At 42.6% G+C, this 24,801-nt stretch overlaps 2 protein-coding genes across 8 annotated transcripts in view; one reads left to right on the top strand and one right to left on the bottom strand.

Annotated features, from left to right (window-relative positions):
* Positions 1-2,681, top strand: part of sycp3 (synaptonemal complex protein 3) — a 15,457-nt gene extending 12,776 nt beyond the window's left edge. For 2 of the 4 annotated variants that reach the window (XM_055933812.1, XM_055933815.1), the window contains 2 exons: positions 6-2,179; positions 2,297-2,681. The gene's annotated coding sequence lies outside the window, so the exon portion shown is untranslated. The remainder of the gene's footprint in view (positions 1-5; positions 2,180-2,296) is intronic. The other 2 variants (XM_055933813.1, XM_055933814.1) reach the window with 2 other exon arrangements.
* On the bottom strand, positions 1,879-24,801 carry LOC129862303 (protein NEDD1-like). Of its 4 annotated transcripts, none has more exons than XM_055933808.1 (16): positions 24,578-24,801; positions 23,653-23,796; positions 23,348-23,442; positions 23,108-23,224; positions 21,121-21,261; positions 7,145-7,374; positions 6,647-6,851; positions 5,983-6,049; positions 5,603-5,728; positions 5,439-5,492; positions 5,013-5,120; positions 4,657-4,883; positions 4,241-4,388; positions 3,888-4,035; positions 3,716-3,782; positions 1,879-3,576 (listed from the first exon to the last, which is right to left on the bottom strand). In XM_055933808.1, the coding sequence occupies exons 1-16, from the start codon at positions 24,660-24,662 to the stop codon at positions 3,472-3,474; spliced, it is 2,067 nt and encodes a 688-aa protein (XP_055789783.1). In that variant the 5' UTR covers positions 24,663-24,801; the 3' UTR covers positions 1,879-3,471. The 4 variants fall into 4 exon arrangements, with proteins under 4 accessions (XP_055789783.1, XP_055789781.1, XP_055789782.1 ...); XM_055933806.1 differs by having other exon boundaries at positions 5,875-6,049; positions 24,578-24,800; XM_055933807.1 differs by having other exon boundaries at positions 3,888-4,032; positions 5,875-6,049; positions 24,578-24,797.

Below are 24,801 nucleotides of genomic sequence, written 5' to 3'. Positions count from 1 at the left end.
TTCAGGCCTTACTGGTGCTGCTACTACTCCAAAACCGATGCTGTTATCTATGTAGTGGACAGCAGTGACCAGGACGGGATGGGAATTTCCAAGTCTGAACTGGTGGCTATGCTTGAGATATCCCAATCTGCTCCTTATACCATCACGGTCACCTAATCATCCCCAGCTTACAATTGGCTCATTCATCCCCCATCCTCTTCCCTGTAACTATTCCCTAGGTTGTTGCTGTAAATGACAATGTGTTCTCAGTCAACTTACCTGGTAAAATAAAAAAGGAATTTGGCTTTAGGAGCTTGTATATGTTTAATGGTACCATGGCTCACACTTATCTTCTTATCCATTAGTCTAATTTATCAGGCTGTAATACACAATGAATTGGTATATACAGCCTGAAATGAATAAATTGTGTAAATGTTCCTTACAAGCCAGAATGTTGAATACAAATATATATTTGAACTTACTCTGCCGGATGTCTGTGCGGTTTGACCGTAAGCCGCTTGAAATCTGCTAAATTGCAAATAAACTCAGCAAAAAAAGAAACATCCTCAATGTCAACTGTTATTTTCAGCAAACTTAACATGTAAATATTTGTATGAACATAACGAGATTCAACAGATGAGACATAAACTGAACAAGTTCCACAGACATGTGACTAACAGAAATGGAATAATGTGTCCCTGAACCAAGGGGGGTCAAAATCAAAAGTAACAGCATCTGATGTGGCCACCAGCTGCATTAAGTACTGCAGTGCATCTCCTCAAGGACTGCACCAGGTTTGCCAGTTCTTGCTGTGAGATGTTACCCCACTCTTCCACCAAGGCACCTGCAAGTTCCCGGACATTTCTGGGGGGAATGGCCCTAGCCCTCACCCTCCGATCCAACAGGTCCCAGACGTGCTCAATGGGATTGAGATCCGGGCTCTTCGCTGGCCATGGCAGAACACTGACATTCCTGTCTTGCAGGAAATCACGCACAGAAGGAGCAGTATGGCTGGTGGCATTGTCATGCTGGAGGGTCATGTCAGGTTGAGCCTGCAGGAAGGCTACCACATGAGGCGCCTGTCTTCCCTGTAACGCACAGCTTTGAGATTGCCTGAAATGACAAGAAGCTCAGTCCGATGATGCTGTGACACACCGCCCCAGACCATGACAGACCCTCCACCTCCAAATCGATCCCGCTCCAGAGTACAGGCCTCGTGTATTGCTCATTCCTTCAACGATAAACGCAAATCCGACCATCACCCCTGCTGAGACAAAACCGCGACTCGTCAGTGAAGAGTACTTTTTGCCTGTCCCGTCTGGTCCAGGGCCGGGGGGTTTGTGCCCATAGGAGACGTTGTTGCCCGTGATGTCTGGTGAGGACTTGCCCTCAGTTCAGCTTATTGCGGACAGTCTGAGCACTGATGGAGGGATTGTGCGTTCCTGGTTTAACTCGGGCAGTTGTTGCCATCCTTTACCTGTCCCGCAGGTGTGATGTTCGGATGTACCGATCCTGTCCAGGTGTTGTTACACGTGGTCTGCCACTGCGAGGACGTCTCCCTGTATCGCTGTCATAGGCGTCTCACAGTACGGACATTGCAATTTATTGACCTGGCCACATCTGCAGTCCTCATGCCTCCCTGCAGCATGCCTAAGGCACATTCATACAGATGAGCAGGGACCCTGGGCATCTTTCTTTTGTTGTTTTTCCAGAGTCAGTAGAAAGGCCTCTTTAGTGTCCTAAGTTTTCATAACTGTGACCTTAATTGCCTACCGCCTGTTAGTGTCTTAACGACTGTTCATTAATTGTTTGGTTCATTGAACAAGCATAGGAAACAGTGTTTAAACCCTTTAGAGTGAAGTGATTTTGATTTTTACAAATTATCTTTGAAAGACAGGGTCCTGAACAGATGTTTATTTTTTTGCTGAGTTTATGTCCACTCATTGTGACAAGTTAATGTTCATATGAATCTGTCTTTGAAGTCAAGCTTCTCACCTTGGGAAAAACTTCAATAGAATCTTCCATCTCTGTCCTTTTGTGTAGAGTCATACAAGGGACACTTTGGGCCGGTCCATTGTGTTCGCTTTAGTCCAGACGGGGAGCTCTATGCCAGCGGATCAGAGGATGGAACACTCCGTCTGTGGAAGACAGCCTTGGGTAAAACCTACTGCCTGTGGAAATGCGTGCTGTCAGATGAGAGGTCAGACAATCTGACCCTGTGGTCCACTTCAATTGGATGTCATTCCAGAAATATGAAGTAGCTAGCATTTAGACTAAGTAAAAAAAATACTTAGTCAATTTTTTTGTCGGTTCACAGAGGAGCTGATCTCAGACAACTGATGTCTCCTACCTGGCTACACCTGAAATAAAGGCCCGAGGTCCAGGCCCAGCAGGTCTACGCACAACTTCTGGCAGGGTCCCTATCCACTATCCCTAAATTGGACATATGTGGGGAAGAGAAACTTGTGAGTCCTAACACACGCACTAGGTCTGTCAGTGGTCATCCTATTGCATTTCTCTATTTTGATGCAACCATGAAGTGTTTGCCAAGCATCAATGTTCGTTTTTATCAATAGTATATGGGAGAGATGTTTACATTGAGAAAATACATAGTAGTACTTTTGTCTCTTAATTCCTATTTTGCCATTGTTGCAGCTGTATTTCATTGTTAAATTAAATAATTTTAACATGCTGTCTCTAAAGTTTTCAGTTTGCACCATGAATGATTCTATAAACAGTCACCTTGAAACCAGAATTAATTACATTAACAAAATTGTACACATCTAGTATTTATATTCCTCTTCACAAAACATCAATAACAAAAACAAATATCTGATGGGCAAACTTGGCAGCGCCAGCACACTTCAGAGGGAGCTTGGCACCACTTACTATTAGAAATTGATGACCAATATGACATTTTCTTGCCTAGTCCAAAGACAGTATCATGATTGGTGAAAGACAAAGGCATGCCCTCATTCTGTTTGTGTGCCAGTAAAAGCCAAAGATACTATCAACTTCAACCATACTATGCTGAAGAGAAGAACACCTCTTTCCATGACAGACTGACCAAGTGAAAGCTATGATTCCTTATTGATGTGATTTGTTAAATATTGCAACCCAATATTAGGAAGCTGTTCCTAACGTTTGGTATACTCTGTATTTAAGCAATGCATCTTCCTGTCCCTGGGTCCTTGTTGACCTCTCTTTATGCGAGGGGAGAGAACGGTTTGGAATTGGGCTAAAATTGTCCAGCACTGATAACCACGGTCACAGATGATTGATGTGACTGATAGCACACTTTGCAAAGAACATACTGGTCAATCCTTTAACTACCAGTAAGGCACTGAAGAGTAAATTCATTCCAAGATGGAAGGGGATTAAACCAGGACACAAAAAAAGGCATTGTCCCACAGAGACCTAATACATTCTGTCTGAGTTGAGAGGGGACAACTGTTTCTAGGGTTGATGAGGTGGTAAGTCCAAGTCAACCTCTCAGTAATTGGCTCGGAGTCGTTTGTTCTCCTCCCTCAGCTTCTCGATCTCCTCTACCAGCGTGTCGTTGACCGAGTACTTCTCGACCAGACCATGGATCTCATTCTGAAACGCAGCAAGGAACCAAGGGGTAAGTTAGGGAAATGGAACCACAATGTAGACAGGTTTAGCTAGTGCTTTGTCAAGGGACTCTAAATAGTGTGTGGTGTGTAGTGGAGTAGGACCAGAGGGACATGTCACTTACCAGCTGAATGTAGAACTGTTTGACCATCTCCACCTGGAGGTTCACTATGTCTCGGTGGCAGGCGTCCCTGTTGAGGAAATGGAGTTAGCCAAAAATCCACAGAACTATTGACCAGAGATGCGCAAGTAGGTTCAACAACCAAGGGTGATCTGCTGTGAGAAAGTGCAACCACCTGAAGTCTTCCAGGGTCTCGTGGATCATGTTGCGAACGAACTGGATCTGCAGTGATGTGAGGGGAGCGCCTCCACCCTCTGCTCCAACAGCCTCCACTATTCTCTCTGATACAGAGGATGCTACCACTGAAGAAACTGCAGGGCCTGCTGACACAGGGTATTTTTCATTGATTTCATCAATGTACTACCACACAATTAATGTACTGTTGTGCTTAGATATGCTCTCTACCATACAAATACACAGTAGCCATACACAATTTAAACAGTCATGCTATTATACATCATAATGTCATCAATTAATATGTTTATCTGCAGCTGTTACCCACACAGAAAAAAACAACCATAAACTCACCTGGTGCAGTAGTGTGCGGACCACCATTGAGGGGTGTGTTGTAGCGCAGTTGGGCCTGCATGTCATTGGCCGCCCTCAGGCTGGGTTCAGGGGTGAAGAACAGCTGTGCTGGTTGGCTGTGTGGGGTGGGGCCTTCACCCTTCTCATACTGTCAATCGAACAGACAACAGGTGAAGAGCAGCTTGAACATTTAGACAGGAAAAACCAACCGACTAAATAAGGGGTCTAATTTCAGGTTCTGGGGCCTCCCTGCCCATCTTTGATCCAGCCCAACACTATCACACTTGATTCAAGTAATGAAAGTCCTTGAATATTTTTGTCTGGGAAGACCCCAGGACCAGAATGGAATACTCCTAGTTAAAATGGTCTGTCAGCATTCCAAATTGTACACAGCTGATTGAATAAAGTAAACTGACCCGTTTCAAATCCAGTGTGTCTGTCTGCGCTGGCGGCTCGGCATCCTCCTCTTTGATTGGTTGAGGGGTCTGGAAGACAGACAGGGGGCTGTAACAGCGCCCTCCTCCAGGTGTGCCCAGGGGAGTCTTGCGGTGTGGGGGTCCACCAGAGTAGGAAGGGAGGAAGTCCAGATTGTTTCCTTTCTTCCCACTTGATACATCTGCGGTCATTCCATGGGATTTGTAATCTGGAGAATAAGTGAATCAATGTTCAGCTTGTACATTACAGTTAATGAGTTTGAAAAAGTTTACAGGTTTGTGAAGCTGTCCAGACCAATTTGAACTTTGAATGTCAAGGGACACAAATGGAATCTCACCCTCTCTGACTGGAGAGAAAATGTCCAGACTATTGCGTCCCACTTTGCTGAACTTCTCCGTGCTGTTTTGCCCTTCTCCTTCTCTGGAGAACATATCCAAACTGGTCCCTATGGTACATACAACAAGCCACAAATGTGGTCTCAATCATGTACACCAGTATAGATGATGTACAGGGGACAGTGAACTTTATTGAATGTTTACAGCAGTGTTTCTCAATCGATTCCTGGGTGAACCCGTGGTGCACATTTTTGTTCTATCCCAGCACTAACAAACCATCTTTAACTACTCACCAAGCCCTTGATTAGTTGCATCAGGTGTATAACAGAGGGTTAATTAAAAAAGACATCTTTTACTCATGGTTAGCTGTGCAGGGTCAATGAGAACTTGAACTGTAAAAGAGGACATGCATGGCATTTTCCACATACCATTCCCTTTGATTCCACCAGGAGCATCACCGCCCATCCCATGGGCTTTGTAATCTAAAGACAAAAAAACAAGCTGTCAGTTTAAAAAGAAAATGGTGTGATGACCAAATCCAAACTTAATACCAGTGAGTTGAAACTAAGTCAAAGACGAGTGGGGAGCTCACCGTCTCTTACGGGGGAGAAGATGTCCAGGCTGTTTCTACCCACGCTACTGAACTTGTCCAGACTGGGCAGGCGGTCAGCACCCGGCTGGCCCTCCGCCTCTCTGGAGACCACTTCCACACTGGAGCCTACACACACACACACAATGACAACCAGCTCTCTAGATCTCCAGGCTCAGGGTACCCCTGGTCTAGACCATGAATTGGAAATGGGGTGATGTTTCAGGTCAGGATGTTGGCCAGAAGTATATTTGAGGTACTAGAGCAGGTCTGACCTGTGCCCTGTGCCTGTCCATCCCATCCATCTACCATGTGGGGTGCAAGCAGGCTAGAGGGGGGTGTAGAGGTGGAGCTGTGGGTGGCTGCTGGTAAGTAGGTATTACCCAGCCTGGCTGAGATCCTCTTGCTTGTGTGAGAGCTAGAAGACTTGCTGGATGCCATTTTACTGGACTAATGGGGGGGAAAAAAGGGACATGGTTAGCTTGAAAAGGCTAGGTTTAATTGATCTCAGGTTACACATTCCAGTTAAATACCTACAAGCTTCAATACGGTCCCTATTGAGCACACGATTTAAAGTTTTAGATGCATCTTTATTAGTCAGGAGCCCAGCCCATAGCCACACAATACAGAGCTTACAGCACATGCTGTCAAGATATACACACCGAACTGGAAAAGTGCATCCCTCTGGGAAAATTATTACTGTAATGACGAAAGGTTACAACATTTCCTATCAAGTGAAGTAGAACACTATCAACTCATTTACACGAATTAAGGTAAAACTAATTAATTCCACACAATATGCACAACAGACCAAAGAAAACCCACATGGTCTTGGCGTGCCTCCTTGTGCAGACAAATGGCATCCCAAAATCATTGTCTCTGTCACAGTACTTCAGTGGTCCCGAACTAAAATTTCCTCTGAACTCAGCTCAAGAAAATTCAATTTGCGGGATTGAAAAGTAACATTTAAAAATGTTCAAATCTTGAATAGGACTTTCAATTCCCTGACTGGATTGAATTGAAAAAGCGCTGTGGTGTGTAGCCTACCTTGAGGTGTCTGCTCTGGGAGCTCTGGAAGCGCAGGCTGGTGATGGAGGTCTTGTGTGCGGTGGCAGTCTTGGTGGGAGCGCTGAGGTTGCGCAGGTCGTACAGGTACAGTCTGCCCTGGGTGGAGCCCACCACCAGGCCTGCCCCATCTGGAGTGAAGTCAATGGCGGTCAATGGGGACTCCACACGCATGCTGCGGAGAACACTGAGAGAGAGCACACAAACACAAAATGTCAAGACTACATTTAAGCAAAAGAGCCAGCTCTGAAGTCCCTTTGCGCTGTTGAAGAACTAATTACTAGTAAAAGACCGCATCATTGAAAAAAATACAAGGCCATTTCAAATGTGAATGTGTTTGACCCTCAAATTTTTTTGGCCCTCAATGTGTTTGACCCGCAACAAAAGCAGCTTGCACAAAAACACCAACGTAACAGGCTCTCTCTGTCATACAGTATGTCTCTATACTTGTGAGGTCAATACTAAATCCCATTTTCTTACATCTTGCTGGAGGTGTCGTAGCAGATGATCTTCTTGTCCAGGCCCACGGTGACAAAGAGCAGGTCATTGGCTGGGGAGAAGGCCAGGCCCGAGGCGGGGGCCTTGTGGGCTCCATCAAATTCATGCAGCTCTTTCTGAGTGTTGGCGTCCCACAGGACCACAGAGCCACTATCTGACACACTGCCCAGCAGGGAGCGCTTCACCACAGAGTACTTCAGGTCGTGGATAGGCTGAGGTGGGAGGAACAGTGTTATTTTAGACCTATGAGTGTGTGACCTGACATTTTACCTTGGGAGCACCGTGAGCCAAAAAATATAAAAATCACATCGATAATTGTTGTAATGATTAGGCTTCGCTTTAGCACTTTAAGTGCCCTAGAGATAAAAGATATGACCCACATTACTGGCGCAATGTTTTTTTTCTATCGTGAATTGGCTATACATTCATTAACCATTTCGCAGGCTTTTCCAAAACCACTCGTGGGCATTCGTTTACACCTTATTCAGTCATCTAACCTCATTAGCTAGCTAACAACCTGGGTCCGACTTACCAATAGAACTTAGGCTTGCAAGTGTTTTCACAATACATCTTTCCTACAACTGCCAAATATGTAACATGTTTCCCAAAACACCACGCAGTTCGCTCAGTGCATCGTTGAGGCATTCGTCGATATTGCCTAAACATCAGACTTGCCATGGTTACACCATGGCTATTCAGTCTGAGGGAAAAAATATATATTTTAAATTGCATGGGTCTCTACAAACCAGAATGTTGAATAAAATGATATTTACACTTACTTTACCGTTGTCCGTGCTGTTGGTCATTTTGACAGTAGGTGGTGGAGATGGGGTATCCACAGAAAAGTGTTGTTTACCCGACTTTTTGCGGTGCAGGTAGGTTCTGTCGCTTGTGTGTTCAATCTCCTGACGCATTGCATGTGATGCACAATAGCCAAATTTAACCGAACGTAGTTGACCGAAGCACATTTCCTGCAATCAGCTGTAAGTGTTTGTGAAATTTGCCAGCTGATTTTGTGGGACGGCGTTCGGTCTGTGGTTCGGTCAGGCTTGGCCATATTGTGTAAGTGTTTATCACGTTCGAGTTGCATCAGTATTGAACATACAAAACCGGAAAAACAAACCGATATACAGACCAGCGCACTGAAGGTCGGGTTGATAACACTTCCCTGTGGATATTTTGTCTAAGATTACCTCCGACATCGGGCCAAAATCGTCAGACAAATATAAGTAGAAATTAAGTTGGTTCAACATTCTGACTTAAATGGGACTGTTCGGGAATGCTGAGCCTACATGTTAGAGATGAGCATGTAAGCATTTCAGATTCTAAAAGAGGATAGTGCCCATACTGATAGGATCAAAAGAAAGTCAGTGCTGCTCTCGGATTTGCTTTCTCTATTCAAATCTTAACTTAAAAATGGGACATTTCATATTTTTTCTAAATGTATATTCATCATCTAACACTACATGTGGACACCTGCTCATGGAACATCTCATTCCAAAGTCATGGGTCCCCCTTCAGTGTTATAACAGCCTCTACTCTTCTGGGAAGGCTTTCCACTAGATGTTGGGTGATTAGGCCTGGCTCGCATTCGGCGTTCCAATTCATCCCAAACTGTGTTCAAAATGGGTCTGAGGTCAGGACTCTGTGCAGGTCAGTCAAGTTCTTCCACAAACCATTTCTGTATGGACCTCACTTTGTGCACAGGGGCATTGTCATGCTGAAACAGGAAAGGGCCTTCCCCAAACTGCTGCCACAAAGTTGGAAGCACAGAACCGTCTAGAATGTCAATGTATGCTGTAGTGTTAGGATTTTCCTTTCCCTAGGGCCTTCCCACTGGAACTAAGGGGCCTAGCCCGAACCATGAAAAACAGCCCCAGAACATTATTCCTCCTCCACCAAACTTTACAGTTGGGACTATGCATTGGGGCAGGTAGCTGTCCCCTGGCATTGCCATGCCCAGATTCTGCCGTCAGACTGCCAGATGGTGAAACATGATTCATCCCTCCAGATAATGCGTTTCCACTGCTCCAGAGACCAATGGTGGCGAGCTTTACCCCACTCCAGCCGAAGCTTGGCATTGCGCATGATCTTAGGCTTGTATGCGGTTGCTCGGCCATGGAAACCCATTTCATGAAGCTCCCGATGAACAGTTATTGTGCTGACGTTGCTTCCAGAGGCAGTTTGGAACTCAGTAGTGAGTGTTGCAACTGAAGAGACGATTTTAACACGCTACAGCACTTAGCGGTCCCGTTCTGTGAGCTTGTGTGGCCCACCACTTCACGGCTGAGCCATTGTTGCTCCTAGACATTTCCACTTCACATTAACAACACTTATAGTAGACTGGGTCAGCTCTAGCAGGGCAGACATTTGACGAACTGACTTGTTGGAAAGGTGGCATCCTATGACGGTATCACATTGAAAGTCACTGAGCTCTTCAGTAAGGCCATTCTACTGCCAATGTTTGTCTATGGAGATCGCATGGCTGTGTTCAATTGTCAGCAACAGGTGTGGCCGAAATAGCAGAATCCACTAATTTGAAGGGGTGTCCACATAAGGTAAATACAAAAGTATGTGAAAATGGCGTGTTAATGTTTTGTAGTAAAAAAAAAAAATGAAGATAAGTGTTTGCAATGACAACCAATTAGTAGGCAAAATCACAATGCACACCAATGATGTCATTGGAAACTTCTTACTATAAAACATAGATATGCGCAATATTCACATATGTTGATGTTGGGGTGGTGCTGATGAATATGACGTTGAAACATTTCACTTTAACATAATTATTCCACAATACTGATGATGGATCAGCTCCTATTGAGATATCGCCCATGGCTGCAAATAAGAGGCGGCTTATTCTTAAAATGTTTTCTCTATCAAAAACTAAATAAATACAACACATACAAAAGACAACATACAGATGTGTACAAACAATACCCACTTGTTCTAACCCCTTATCTCCAGTGCCTGCACTACTCTCCGTACTCAAATTGCACCATTTTGTTCTTCTCCCACACACACTCTTTCAATATTTAGATAATGAAGCATATGATTTTTCCATTGTCTTAACGATTGAGGATTGGTTGATTTTCAGTATATACCCCATCGGGTATCTCACTGCACTGTCATATGACATGTCTTGACATATGCAGACAGACAAATTAAAAGTAAACTCAATACAGTAGTTTATATTGGATTAAGCATACATTGTTGTTCCAACATTCCCTCCATCGAATATCAGTTATTTTTAAGTCTTGGTACCAATAGCTAATATTTTTTGCTAAGCGGGTGTCAGTTAGGCTCTCTGCAAGGTTTTGTATCTCTTACCCATCATATGAATATCCTTTTCTGACTCAAATAGAATTCTCCCAAGATTTGATATTGAAACTTGTTTATAAGTTTCATGTATTTGAAAATATCTACATTGGTCAGTGCAAAATAGATTTTAAATCCTATCAAGGAAATGTATTTATCTCCTATTACCAAGTAATTCACGGTTTCTATGCCTTTAGTTTCCCATGTGAGCAAATGTATTGGTGCATTCTGAAAAAGGTATCCAAGGATTGTTCAATAGGGTTTTTTGGAAGCAATATTGGTTCAAGTAGAATCGGTTTAAATTCCTTCCATATTGTTAATATGTATATCTTCAATATGTACCATTGTTCCTCTTTAGTGCATTTAACAGTAGGTCTCAAGTAAAAGCCTTGGAATTGTATCAACTTGCCACCCAAGTCTGGAAGGTTAAAACCACCTTTATGGAGATGTCCCTGTTCATTTTATGAGTTTTATTTGCCCATATAGTCTTATGGATGAGTATACCTTTTTAAAGGCCTGTCTTCGGTTGGGTAGTTGGTATTACCGAGAATAATTATAAAAACTTTGGGAGCCTGCCATTCTGAAGAGGTTTATTCTACCTGTAAGATTTATGGGAAGATTGTTCCATTTGTCATGACTCTCCTGAGGACCCAAAGGATCAGGTTAGTGGGTCAGCTCTTCAGCACCCTCTCTCTACCGCAGAGGGGTAGAAGGATGAAGTTGGCCCGGTTTTATGACTTCACAACCGGATAGTAAAATACCTTTCAAACTCTGGGCTCTGCAGTATTGAACATTTAATTTGAGTGTTACAGAGAGACACTTGGCCAAAACTGTAACATCAAAAGGTTGGACATTGAAACAATATTTCTAACGTAAATAATGTGGGAAATGGTTAGTGGGGCTCTAAACAATAATCATGTCAAATAATTTGTTGTTTTGTGATATTAAGGACGGTATAACGAAATAACGATAACTCTACAAATGTATATGTCCCAGTTATCAGATTTAGATCTAAATGTTGTGGAACTTATGATTAAACTATTTGTGAGAAGATGAAATGTTATTTTAGCCTTCTACATGAGAATTATCTTTCATGTAAAGTTTTACCCAGTCAGTAACCACGCCCACGTGAGCACAGACATTATGCCAAAAGGATGGAACACCCCTTTTGCCAGTGTGCTTATAAAAGGACTCCTAAAAATGTTACATTTGAGACCAAAACATGCCGGGTTGCGGCCGATGTGGACAGTGGTCTTAGAACGGTTAAATGATTATTCAGGGTACAGCTAACAGACACCAGCTGCATTAAGTACTGCAGTGCATCTCCTCCTTAGGGACTGCACCAGATTTGCCAATTCTTGCTGTGAGATGTTACCCCACTCTTCCACCAAGGCACCTGCAAGTTCCCGGACATTTCTGGGGGGGGGGAATGGCTCTTGCCCTCACCCTCCGATCCAGCAGGTCCCAGACGTGCTCAATGGGATTGAGATCCGGGCTCTTCGCTGGACATGGCAGAACACTGACATTCCAGTCTTGCAGGAAATCACGCACAGAAGGAGCAGTATGGCTGGTGGCATTGTCATGCTGGAGGGTCATGTCAGGATGAGCCTGCAGGAAGAGTACCACATGAGGGAAGGGGATGTTGTCTCTAACGCACAGCGTTGAGATTGCCTGCAATGACAACAAGCTCAGTCCGATGATGCTGTGACACCGCCCCAGACCCTCCACATCGATCCCGCTCCAGAGTACAGGCCTCGGTGTAACGCTCATTCCCTCGACGATAAACGTGAATCCGACCTTCACCCCTGGTGAGACAAAACCGCGACTAGTCAGTGAAGAGCACTTTTTGCCAGTCCTGTCTGGTCTAGCGACGGTGGGTTTGTGCCCATAGGCAACGTTGTTGCTGGTGATGTCTGCTGAGGACCTGCCTTACATCAGGCCTACAAGCCCTCAGTCCAGCCTCTCTCAGCCTATTGAGGACAGCCTGAGCACTGATGGAGGGATTGTGCGTTCCAGGTGTAACTCGGGCAGTTGTTGTTGCCATCCTGTACCTGTCCCGTAGGTGTGATGTTCGGATGTACCGATCCTGTGCAGGTGTTACACGTGGTCTGCCACTGCGAGGACGATCAGATGTCCGTCCTGTAGCGCTGTCTTAGGCGTCTCACAGTACGGACATTGCAATTTATTGACCTGGCCACATCTGCAGTCCTCATGCCTCCTTGCAGCATGCCTAAGGCACATTCACACAGATGAGCAAGGACCCTGGGCATCTTTCTTTTGGTGTTTTTCAGAGTCAGTAGAAAGGCCTCTTTAGTGTCCTAAGTTTTCATAACTGTGCCCTTAATTGCCTACCATCTGTTAGCTGTTAGTATCTTAACGACCGTTCCACAGGTGCATGCTCATTAATTGTTTGGTTCATTGAACAAGCATGGGAAACAGTGTTTAAACCCTTTGCAAGATCTGTAAAGTTATTTTGATTTTTACGAATTATCTTTGAAATACAGTTTCTTTTTTTGCTGACTTTATGTACATTGCATTCATATCGGGTTAGTCCACTAGGGACTTTATTGCATCGTGTTAATACTCAGTGTATAATCTTGTGTGTGTGTGTGTGTGTGTGTGTAAATATATAATTAACTAATGAATTAAACAAAGTCAATTTGTGTAAGCTCATTCATCATGGAGACTAGGGTTTATACAGATTTATAGGATACTAAGACATTCAGAATGAGACTGAAATAGGAGCAAATGAATGGATGACAGATAGTATAGAGATATTCGCGTTAACTCAGGAAACACTCGCTAAATAAACTTTTCCCGTGGTGCCCCAGATAACGACTTAATTGTTATATGATTAATTTCATTGCGTAATAATTGAATGTGGTATGTGATTATTCGATGAATAGCCATAACATTAATGGTAGTCACATCACGACACTTAAATAGATCGGGTTTCATATTGTTGAGTAATGGGATAAAGTTCAGTATACAAAATATTAAGAACACCATCGTAACATTGAGTTGCACCCCCCCTTTTGCCCTCAGAAAAGCCTCAATTCGTTGGGGCATTGACTCTACAAGGTGTCGAAAGCGTTCCATAGGGACTCCAATGCTTGCCACAGTTGTCAAGATGAACTTTGGGTGGTGGATCATTCTTGATACACACGGGAAACTGTAGAGCGTGAAAAACCCAGCAGCGTTGCAGTTCTTGACACAAACCGGTGCGACTAGCACCTACCATACCCAGTTCAAAAGACACTTAATTTTCATTCATCCTCAATGGCATACATACACAATCCATGTCTCAAGGCTTAAAAATCTCCCCACCTTCATTTTCACTGATTGAAGTGGATTTAACAAGTGACTGACCTGGATTCACCTGGTCAGTCAAAGTCATGGAAAGAGCAGGTGTCCTTAATGTTTTGTACACATTGTATATTTGCTGTTTGTTGCAACTTATGAAGCATCCTAACTCTTTGATATTGTTGTGGTCTACTTAAAACAATTGCTGTAGATTGAATTATTATTTTTCCTATTGCAATTATTAAATGAAAAAGGATTTTATCTAATAAAACGTCATTTCGTGTTATATCTGGAACCCTTTGGATGATAAATCAGAGCAAGATTTCAGAATTTAAGTTCACATTTCACCTTCAGAGGTGAATTTATCAAACCTATCGCGGTGAAAAAAATGTTAGGAGCTCTCAAACAAATGCATGGCATTTTTTCTCAGTAATAGCTACTGTAAATTAGAAAGTGCAGTTATATTAACAAGAACTTAAGCTTTCAGCCGATATAAGACACTTATATGTACCGACATTTGTGGTTTCTCTACAATCTGCGATCTTGACATAACGCGCTGCATGATTTACAACTGTCCCGTTGACGGGATGCCGATCCTTAACTTCTCTAGGGTAGGGGACAGCATTGGGAATTTTGGATGAAAAGCGTGCCTGTTAAGATATTTTATCAAGGTTTAAGATAAATGATTAAATAATTCTACCCAGAAACTTAACCATTAGGATTAGAGGTTATATAGCATGGACAAGGGGTAATTAAAAATGATAACCATTGTGGAAGAAAGGAATGTATGTATGTGCCGAAAGAAAGAGACTCGTTAACCTATGTTTGAACCGACCCAGCTATAACTGTGGAGATAAGACAGCGAGAGCACCTCCAGGTTTTCCGTATCTGGGGGGGACTGGAACTGTCAGCTAAGTGGTAATAAAGTGTGGTGAGACTTCAAGAGATAATCCAGATATAGTGTGTAATGTGTGTGCGTTAGTGTGTTGGAATGGACTTTGGAATCAGCTTTGTCTTGTCGGAGAGGAGGGACATTTTAGGACGCTATGTGTGATATATAAACTAATGTACATGGTATTTTGTGTAGAAATCTCTCGAGAATAAACGCCATTGATTATTTTGGTTGCTGGTTTGTCTATTTTATGCAAATAAGAACCTTACAAATTCTTATAAACGGACAGAGTGTTTGCTTTGTTATAATTAAATTGGTTAACGAACACATAGGAATCAAATTCCTTTCAGTGCCCAAATTAAATTGCCTGCTACTCAGCCATAAAAGCTAGAATATGCATATAATTAGTAGATTTGGATAGAAAACACTGAAGTTTCAAAAACTGTTTGAATGATGTCTGAGTATAACAGAACTCATATGGCAGGCAAAAACCTGGGAAAAAATCCAACCGGGAAATCTTGAGGTTTGTAGTTTTAAACTCATTGCCTATCGAATACAGTGTCTATGGGGTCATATTGCACTTCCTAAGGCTTCCACTAGATGTCAACAGTCTTTAGAACCTTGTTTGAGGCTTCTACTGTGAAGTGGGTGCGAATGAGAGGGGATTGAGTAAGGTCTCTCCCAGAGTGCCATGAGCTGACCACGCTCGTTCACGTGAGAGGTAGCTTGCGTTCCATTGCAATTCTAAAGACAGGAATTCTCCGGTTGGAACATTATTGAAGATTTGTTAAAAACATCCTAAAGATTGATTCTATACATCGTTTAACATGTTTCTACGGACTGTCACGGAACTTTTTGACCTAGTGATCGCGCCTCATGAATTTTGATTACTGGGCTAAACGCGAACAAAAAGGAGGTATTTGGACATAAATGGACTTTATCAAACAAATCAAACATTTATTGTGGAACTGGGATTCCTGGGAGTCTATTCTGATGAAGATCATCAAAGGTAAGTGAATATTTATAATGCTATATCTGACTTCTGTTGACTGCACAACATGGCGGATATCTGTTTGGGTTGATTTGGTCTCTGAGCGCTGTACTCAGATTATTGCATGGTGTGCTTTTTCCGTAAAGTTTTTTATAAATCTGACACAGCAGTTGCATTAAGGAGAAGTGGATCTAAAATTCCATGCATTACACTTGTATCTTTTAGCAATGTTTATTATGAGTATTTCTGTAAATTGATGTGGCTCTCTGCAAAATCACCGGATGTTTTGGAACTACTGAACATAATGCGCCAATGTAAACTCAATTTCTTTTATATAAATATGAACTTTACCGAACAAAACATACATGTATTGTGTAACATGAAGTCCTGTGAGTGTCATCTGATGAAAATCATCAAAGGTTAGTGATTAATTTAATCTCTATTTCTGCTTTTTGTGACTCCTCTCTTTGGCTGGAAAATGGCTGTGTTTTTCTGTGACTTGGCTCTGACCTAACATAATCGTTTGGTGTGCTTTCGTCGTAAAGCATTTCTGAAAATCGGACACTGTGGCTGGATTTACAAGTGTATCTTTAAAATGGTGTAAAATACTTATATGTTTGAGGAATTTTAATTATGGGATTTCTGTTGTTTTGAATTTGGCGCCCTGCAGATTCACTGGCTGTTGACGAGGTGGGATGCTAATAAAACATAATAAAAACCTATTTCTTTCACTTACTTGCTGTGCTGTTTCGTTGTTCATTTGTTCAGTCATTTCATTCTCAACCAGGATTTCTATGGAACGCTGTTTGGGTCTTTGCGTGTCAAAATGTCAAATTGCAATATTTGACGTGTCAAATAAGCTTGTTGACCAATCAGGACCTGAATATGACTGCATGTCCCATAATTTAATGCGTTAACACTTTTTTACATAGTTATTACACATTGATTACACTATCCCTCGTATTTCATATGTCACAACAATTCATCGATATGTATGCTATGATGCTGGTAAAGTTGTCTCGCGCACCTACAGTGCTGGTCATAAAAAAAAGCTAGCTAACTCATGGATGCAAACCATGTTCTTCCCCAAAAACATGGCAAAACAACATCTGTTTCAGGAGTTATAGTTAGCTAGGTGTCATCATCTAAAATAACCATAATTTATAAGACAGTTCTTATTTGATTAATGGTGGTCGGACCCATCTATGTGAAGCTAGCCACAATAAGGATGAGCCACAATAGTGGACTTTGTGGTTAGCCTTCAAAATACAAGTATGGCATATTTCTACTATTTGTATTCATTTGCATCACTGTCAATGACACTTATTTAGAAGGCAAACCGCAAATTCCACTACTGTGCCTAATCCTTATTATGGCTAGCTTCACAACACAACCTCATTAGCTAGATGAAGCTAGCTGGCTGCTTATAACATTAGCTTTGGGCAACAGGGTTAAGTAGCTGCCTAGCTATTTATTTTCATGAACTGAAGTTCAATAGGCAAACAACAATACTTACAAGGATTCCTAAATCATTGCTAAGAATAATGAAAATGACTGCAGTTCCTACTGGTCATTGTTTTCAGGCTGGTTATATTGGTGCTAGCTAGGTTCCAAGCTAAAGCTAGCTACCCCAGAAGTTGCGGTCGAACAAATTATGCTTTATTACCAACGCGGTATTGTAAACACATCGTTTGTGGCCGGTGTTTGTAGACATTTGTACAGTTGACAGGGCTACTGTATCTTTTTTTGACACACAAAGACCCAAACAGCGTTCCATAGTATGTATGTCGTGAAGCTAATAGCAGTGACGCTCCGGTAGGGCAACATCTAAACAATTTTTTTTTTAAAGCGCACTTGGTAGTGTGTACCAGTGCTCGACCAGTCGGCAAAAACCAACATCACCCACGACAGAACAGTTGATTGTCAAGGGCAATGAATTCCATTATCTTGGCTTTAAATGGACTTTGCCTTTGAGTTGTCTCGCTGAAATTCTTACTCTTTCAAATGACTGCTCGACCCACACAACAGACATTGTGGGCTAGGTTAGGAATGCTGTGTAGCGCAAATATTTTTTTTTAACGCGGCGTCATATAGGTATGCACGTGAGCTTTGACATCAGTTTTGCACGTCGCCGTTAAACTAGACATCTGATATGTTCACCGATATATCGTGCATCCCTATTTGCCAATACCTGTTATGTTTGGGTCGTGTTTAATACTTTCTGCAAGCGTTTCAATTGCCAGTGCGAACAGGAGAGGGGAGAGAAGACATCCCTATCTTTTGCCCCTGTAATTTGATCAGATAATGTATTGTTATATTTTTGCTTTAGGATATTTATATTAAAATGTATTATTTCGGGGCCTCCCGGGTGGCGCAGTGGTCTAGGGCACTGCATCGCAGCGCTAGCTGTGCCACCAGAGTCTCTGGGTTCGCGCCCAGGCTGTCGCAGCCGGCCGCGACCAGGAGGTCCGTGGGGCGACGCACAATTGGGCTAGCGTCGTCCGGGTTAGGGAGGGTTTGGCCGGTAGGGATATCCTTGTCTCATCGCGCTCCAGCGACTCCTGTGGCGGGCCGAGCGCAGTGCGCGCTAACCAAGGGGGCCGGGTGCACGGTGTTTCCTCCGACACATTGGTGCGGCTGGCTTCCGGGTTGGAGGCGCGCTGTGTTAAGAAGCAGTGCGGCTTGGTTGGGTTGTGCTTCGGAGGACGCATGGCTTTCGACCTTCGTCTCTCCCGAGCCCGTACGGGAGTTGTAGCGATGAGACAAGATAGTAATTACTAGCGATTGGATACCACGAAAATTGGGGAGAAAAGGGGGTAAAATTAAAATTAAATAAAAATGTAATATGTATTATTTCAGCTGGTAAGTTCAAAACTTCGGAAGCTTTTAATAGAAAAGGCCATTCAGATGGTCAAGCCTTTTCGGCTATCAGCCATTATTGATAAATCTACACTGATTTTTTTAAATACGCAACATGTAAAGTGTTGTTCCATTGTTTCACCAGCTAAAATACACTGAACAAAAAATGTACGTAAAATGCAACAATTTCAAAGATTTTATTGATTTACAGTTCATATAAGGAAATCAGTCAATTGAAATAAATTCAATATGCCCCAATCTATGGATTTCATATGACTGGGAATACAGAGATGCATCTGTTGGTCACAGACACCTTAAAAAAAAAAAAAAAAAAGTCAGAAAGTCAGAAAACCAGTCAGTATCTGGTGTGACCACCATTTGCACCTCATGCAGCATGACACATCTCTTCCGTATAGAGTTGATTGTGGCCTGTGGAATGTTGTCCCACTTCTCTTCAATGGCTGTGCGAAGTTGCTGGATATTGTCGGGAACTGGAACACGCAGTCATAGACGTCGATCCAGAGCATCCCAAACGTGCTCAATGAGTGACATGTCTTGTGAGTATGCAGGCCATGGAAGAACTGGTACATTTTCAGGTTCCAGGAATTGTGTACAGATCCTTGCGACATGGGGCCGTGCATTATCATGCTGAAACATAAGGTGATGGCATGGATGAACGGTACGACAATGGGCCTCGGGATCTCTTCACGGAATCTCTTCATTCAAATTGCCATCGATAAAATGCGATTGTGTTAGTTGTCCATAGCTTATGCCTGCCCATACCATAACCCCACTGCCACCATGGGGCACCCTGTTCAGCAAACCGCTCACCCACACAACGCCATACATGCTATGCTGTCTGCCATCGGCCCGGTACAGTTAAAACCCGATTCATCCGTGAACTGCACACTTCTCCAGTGTGCCAGTGGCCATTGAAGGCAAGCATTTGCCACCTGAAGTCAACGACAAGCATGCAGATGAGCTTCCCTGAGACAGTTCGTGCAGCAACTCTTCAGTTGTGAAAACACACAATTTCATCAACTGTCCAGGTGGCTGCTCAGACAATTCTGCAGGTAAAGAAGCTGGATGTGGAGGTCCTGGGCTGACATGGTTGCACATGGTCTGCTGTTGTAAGGCCAATTGAACGCATGCCTAATTCACTAAAACAATGTTGGAGGCTGCTTATGGTAGAGAAATTAACATTAAATTCTCAGTCAACAGCTCTGGAGGACATTGCTGCAGTCAGCATGCCAATTGCATGCTCCCTCAAAACTTGAGACATCTGTAGCATTGTGTTGTGTGACAAAACTGTACATTTTAGAATCGCCTTTTGTCCCCAGCACAAGGTACACCTGTGTAATGATCATGCTGTTTAATCAGCTTCTTGATATGCCACACACGTCAGGTCGATGGATTAGCTTGGCAAAGGATAAATGCTCACTAACAGGGATGTAAACAAATTTCTACACAATATTTGAGAGGAAAACGCATTGTGTGTTATGGCCAATTTATGGGATCTTTAATTTCAGCTCATGAAATATGGGACCAACACTTTACATGTTGTTTATATTTTTGTTCAGTGTACATTTTGAGACCTGTCTATAATGCATCTTAATTGTCACCCAAAATTGTTTTTATTGTCTTTAATCCTTCAGCCACATATTTGATGACCAGTAACAAACCTTGGTCCCTACCACCCAGAGACTGGGTGAGAATTGAATAAGTTTAGGGTAAATCCATTTGAATTCATTCACTTTTTGACCACACAGCTTCTGATTTTAACAAAACCTTCATTCATATAGCCATTCATATTTGCCCCTTGTAGAAGCGCTCAGAAAGTGACTTTTTGGACCTGAATGCCAAAACATTTAAGAGATAAAGGTGCTCAACATTAACCTATTTGGCATTCCCAACCATACCATGAGACCCTGTCTTCAAGAAAATGTGTCAACCGATTGCGGGCACAACACAAAAAACTCAGATGTGTAATAGGGTTTAAGCTACAACATCTGCAAATAAATATATATATTTTTAAAGTACGTTAAAATATATATATATATATATATATTCCTAAATCTTTTTTTTTTTTTCAAGAAATAAAATAGTTTGACAACACTAAGCTTTTAAAAGATAAATGGTTAAGTTGATATTTTCCAGTGATGAAGACATGGACATCTCATGGTATGAAAAATAGGTCAACTTTTGAGCACGTTTATCTCCTGAATGTTTAGGCAAAAAGGTTACTTAATGACCATTTTTTCCATGGGCAAAATATTTATGGAAAGTTCTTTTTTAAATTTAACTAGGCAAGTCTGTTTAGAACAAATTCTTATTTACAATGACGGCCTACCCCGGCCAAACCCTAACGATACTGGGCCAATTGTGCGCCGCCCTATGGGACTCCCAATCACAGCCGGTTGTGATACAGCCTGGAATCGAACCAGGGTCTGTAGTGACGCCTCTAGCCTTAGATCGCTGCATCACTCTGGAGCCAAAAGGATGCTGTCAAAAAGTGATTGAATTCAAATGGACTTACCTAATAAGCAAAAGGGCCATGGTTAGTGTTAACTGTGTCCAGGCCAACAGAACACTCACCTGGTTGGTGCCGTGTCCAAAGGCCTTACTAGACAGGTTGGTGGTGATGCTGTGCAGGATGATGTCACCACTGGTGGAGCCTGATGCGATGTAGCTGTCACTACCATTAAAGGACACACACGTCACCTCTTCATTGTGGTCCTGGTGAGAGAGCGGAGAGACAAGTGAGGAGGTAGGTTGTGTTGGTAATAAAGGTAACTCCAAAATGTCTCGATATCTACACCGAAAGCTTTGCCCAAGATCAAGTGCAATGTTACATAGCACCAGGTTTTCAGGTGAGATTCGTTCAAAAGATAAGTGCTAGGACATACAGTTGAAGTCGGAAGTTTACATACACCGTAGCCAAATACATTTAATCTCAGTTTCACAATTTCCTACATTTAATCCTAGTAAAAATTCCCTGTTTTAGGTCAGTTAGGATCACCACTTTATTTTAAGAATGTGAAATGTCAGAATAATACTAGAGAGAATGATTTATTTCAGCTTTTATTTCTTTCATCACATTCCCAGTGGGTCAGACGTTTACATACACTCAATAACTATTTAATAGCACTGCCTTAAATTGTTTAGCTTGGGTCAAATGTTTCGGGTAGACTTCCACAAGCTTCCCACAATAAGTTAGGTAAATTTTGGCCCATTCCTCCTGACAGAGCTGGTGTAACGGAGTCAGGTTTGTAGGCCTCCTTGCTCGAACACACTTTTTAAGTTCTGCCTACAGATTTTCTATAGGATTGAGGTCAGGGCTTTGTGATGGCCACTCCCAATACCTTGCCTCTGTTGTCCTTAAGCCATTTTGTCACAACTTTGGAAGTGTGCTTGGGGTCATTGTCCATTTGGAAGACCTATTTGCGACCAAGCTTTCACTTCCTGACTGATGTCTTGAGATGTTGCTTCAATATATCCACATAATTTCCTCCTCATGATGCCATCTATTTTGTGAAGTGCACCAGTCCCTCCTGCAGCAAAGCACCCCCACAACATGATGCTGCCACCCCGTGCTTCACGGTTGGGATGGTGTTCTTCGGCTTGCAAGCTTCCCCCCCTTTTCCTCCAAATATAACGATGGTCATTATGGCCAAGCAGTTCTATTTTTGTTTCATCTTACCAGAGGACATTTCTCCAAAAAGTATGAACTTTGTCCCCATGTGCAGTTGCAAACAGTAGTCTGGATTTTTTATGGCGGTTTTGGAGCAGTGGCTTCTTCCTTGCTGAGCGGCCTTTCAGGTTATGTCGATATAGGACTCGTTTTACTGTGGATATAGATACTTTTGTACCCGTTTCCTCCAGTATCTTCACAAGATCCTTTGCTGTTGTTCTGGGATTGATTTGCACTTTTCGCACCAAGGTATGTTCATCTCTAGGAGACAGAACACGTCTCCTTCCTTAGCGGTATGACGGCTGCGTGGTCCCATGGTGTTTATACTTGCATACAATTGTTTGTACAGGTGAACGTGGTACCTTCAGGCATTTGGAAATTGCTCCCAAAGATGAACCAGACTTGTGTAGGTCTACTATCTTTTTCTGAGGTCTTGGCTGATTTCTTTCGATTTTCACATGATGTCAAAGAAGAGACACTGAATTTGATGGTAGGCCTTGAAATACATCCACAGATACACCTCCAATTGACTCAAATGATGTCAATTGGCCTATCAGAAGCTTCTAAAGCCATGACATCATTTTCTGGAATTTTCCTAGCTGTTTAAAGGCACAGTCAACTTAGTGTATGTAAACTTCTGACCCACTGGAATTGTGATACAGTGAATTATAAGTGAAATGATCTGTCTGTAAACAATTTTGGAAAATGACTTGTGTCATGCACAAAGTAGATGTCCTAACCGACTCGCCAAAACTATAGTTTGTTAACAAGAAATTTGTGGAGTGGAAGAACAACACGTTTTAATGACTCCAACCTAAGTGTATGTAAACTTCTGACTTCAACTGTAATTATTATGGGTAGGGTCACAGGTGCTGATAAGACTGAGGGTACCTTGAGGGTGCGATGAAGCCTCTTGGCCTTCAGATCCCAGATGTTGACGGAGTTATCAAGCCCCCCACTGACTAAGTACTGGGACGTCGAGTTCAGACTCACGCGGGTCTGATTTTTCTGTGGACACAAACATTATAGTAACGTGAAACACGTTCACAACATGCGAGGGTAATGAATTAAAACGGAACTGAAATGGTGTCTTTTTTTACTGGCAATGGCTGTCAGGCCTTGTACACTCACCCCCTCTGCAAGTTCCACCACTGGGATAGGAGAGGACTTGAGACTGGATACCACCAGCTTGTCTCCTATACTGCTGGCGCTTACAAGATACTGATCTGAGGAATCAACTCAAGGTAACCAACTACATTAGGTAATTTATGGCACAGAACAACTATCATTATTTAATCAATACGTAGTTTACATGAAGGTGTGGGGGACTGCTCACCACTCCGGTTCAACTAGAATATGACCGAGAGCAAAAGGAAAACAAAAAGTTAGCCATTATACGTACAGGGACATGCCCAAAGGGTTAGTAAGAAGGATACTGTTGCTGCTCCAGCACACTTGGGCCACAGGGTGTGTAGCGCTATGTGGGTTGAACTGTTCTAACACTGTCATGGAGGCTGAGTCCCAGATCTTCACACAGTCGCCTGATGATACCAGGCGCGTCACCTCCTCCATGGTAACGGCTGCAGAGACAAGGACAGCTGTCAGTACTGGCACTCAACACACACGCCAAAGAAGTCGAGGTTGCAGTGGGTGTCTTTTCTCTGATATGACAAAGAACCTCAGTGTACTCAACGAGAGAGAACTGCTTCCATCTAGAGAAAGCCCATGTTAAGTCAAGATAATTATTCCAAACTGCTACATTTCACCCCCAAAAACTATAACGACCTAGCTAACTAACGGCAGTAAACAAAATAATTTTCAAATAACGTTTCAGTAGCTAGGTAATATACTGTAGCTGGCTGGCTATTTAGGTTATTGACCAACGTTAAACTAGCCCAAATGGACATACGCCGAGAAAGTGCTAGCTAAGCATTTATCAGCTAGTTACAGTACTATGTAACGTTACACTTTATGTTAGTCAAAAAGAGCATTAGAAAAATATTAGCTAAATAGCCAACAAAGCTATAAGGTAACGTTAAACGGCTAACGTTAGTTAGCCTGAGTTAGCAAGCGAGTTGGTGGTTGACTATTCAAAAGTATCAAAATGTGCAACAAAGTTGCTACAAATAACTAGTTAGATACCTAGTTTGATACCAGGTAACTAACTAGTTGAGACGACTTTTGTGAGGAAAGAGTAGTATGGAAAACTAACGTTAGCTAGCGGATAAGTTTGGTCAAGTAACGTTAGCTAGATTAGCTAGCTAGCTAAATACAGTTTAAAGTCTTTGGTTATACTATCTAGCTAACGTCATTAGTCGATGCAAGCTAGCCAATTCATGCCAGGATGATATGTTTACTTACTTGTAATTGATTGTGAAATTGTCCTACAATTTAGAAAACAAAAACTTTGACAAGAGTTTGAGCGCCCGTAACTACGGCATATCATAAGGTACAAAAAGGAATAGGCAAATGAGTAGGCTATCTGACGTTGGACTAATGATACTTGTTTGTCAAACTATTAATATGTAAATTAGTATGAAATCAATCATAAAATACCCAGGGCCGAGTCAGGGGGGCATATCATA

This window comes from Salvelinus fontinalis, chromosome 9 (genome assembly GCF_029448725.1).
Source record: "Salvelinus fontinalis isolate EN_2023a chromosome 9, ASM2944872v1, whole genome shotgun sequence".
NCBI lineage: Eukaryota > Metazoa > Chordata > Actinopteri > Salmoniformes > Salmonidae > Salvelinus > Salvelinus fontinalis.
The sequence above is the reverse complement of the archived record's forward strand: the minus strand, read 5'-3'. Positions and strand labels throughout refer to the sequence as shown.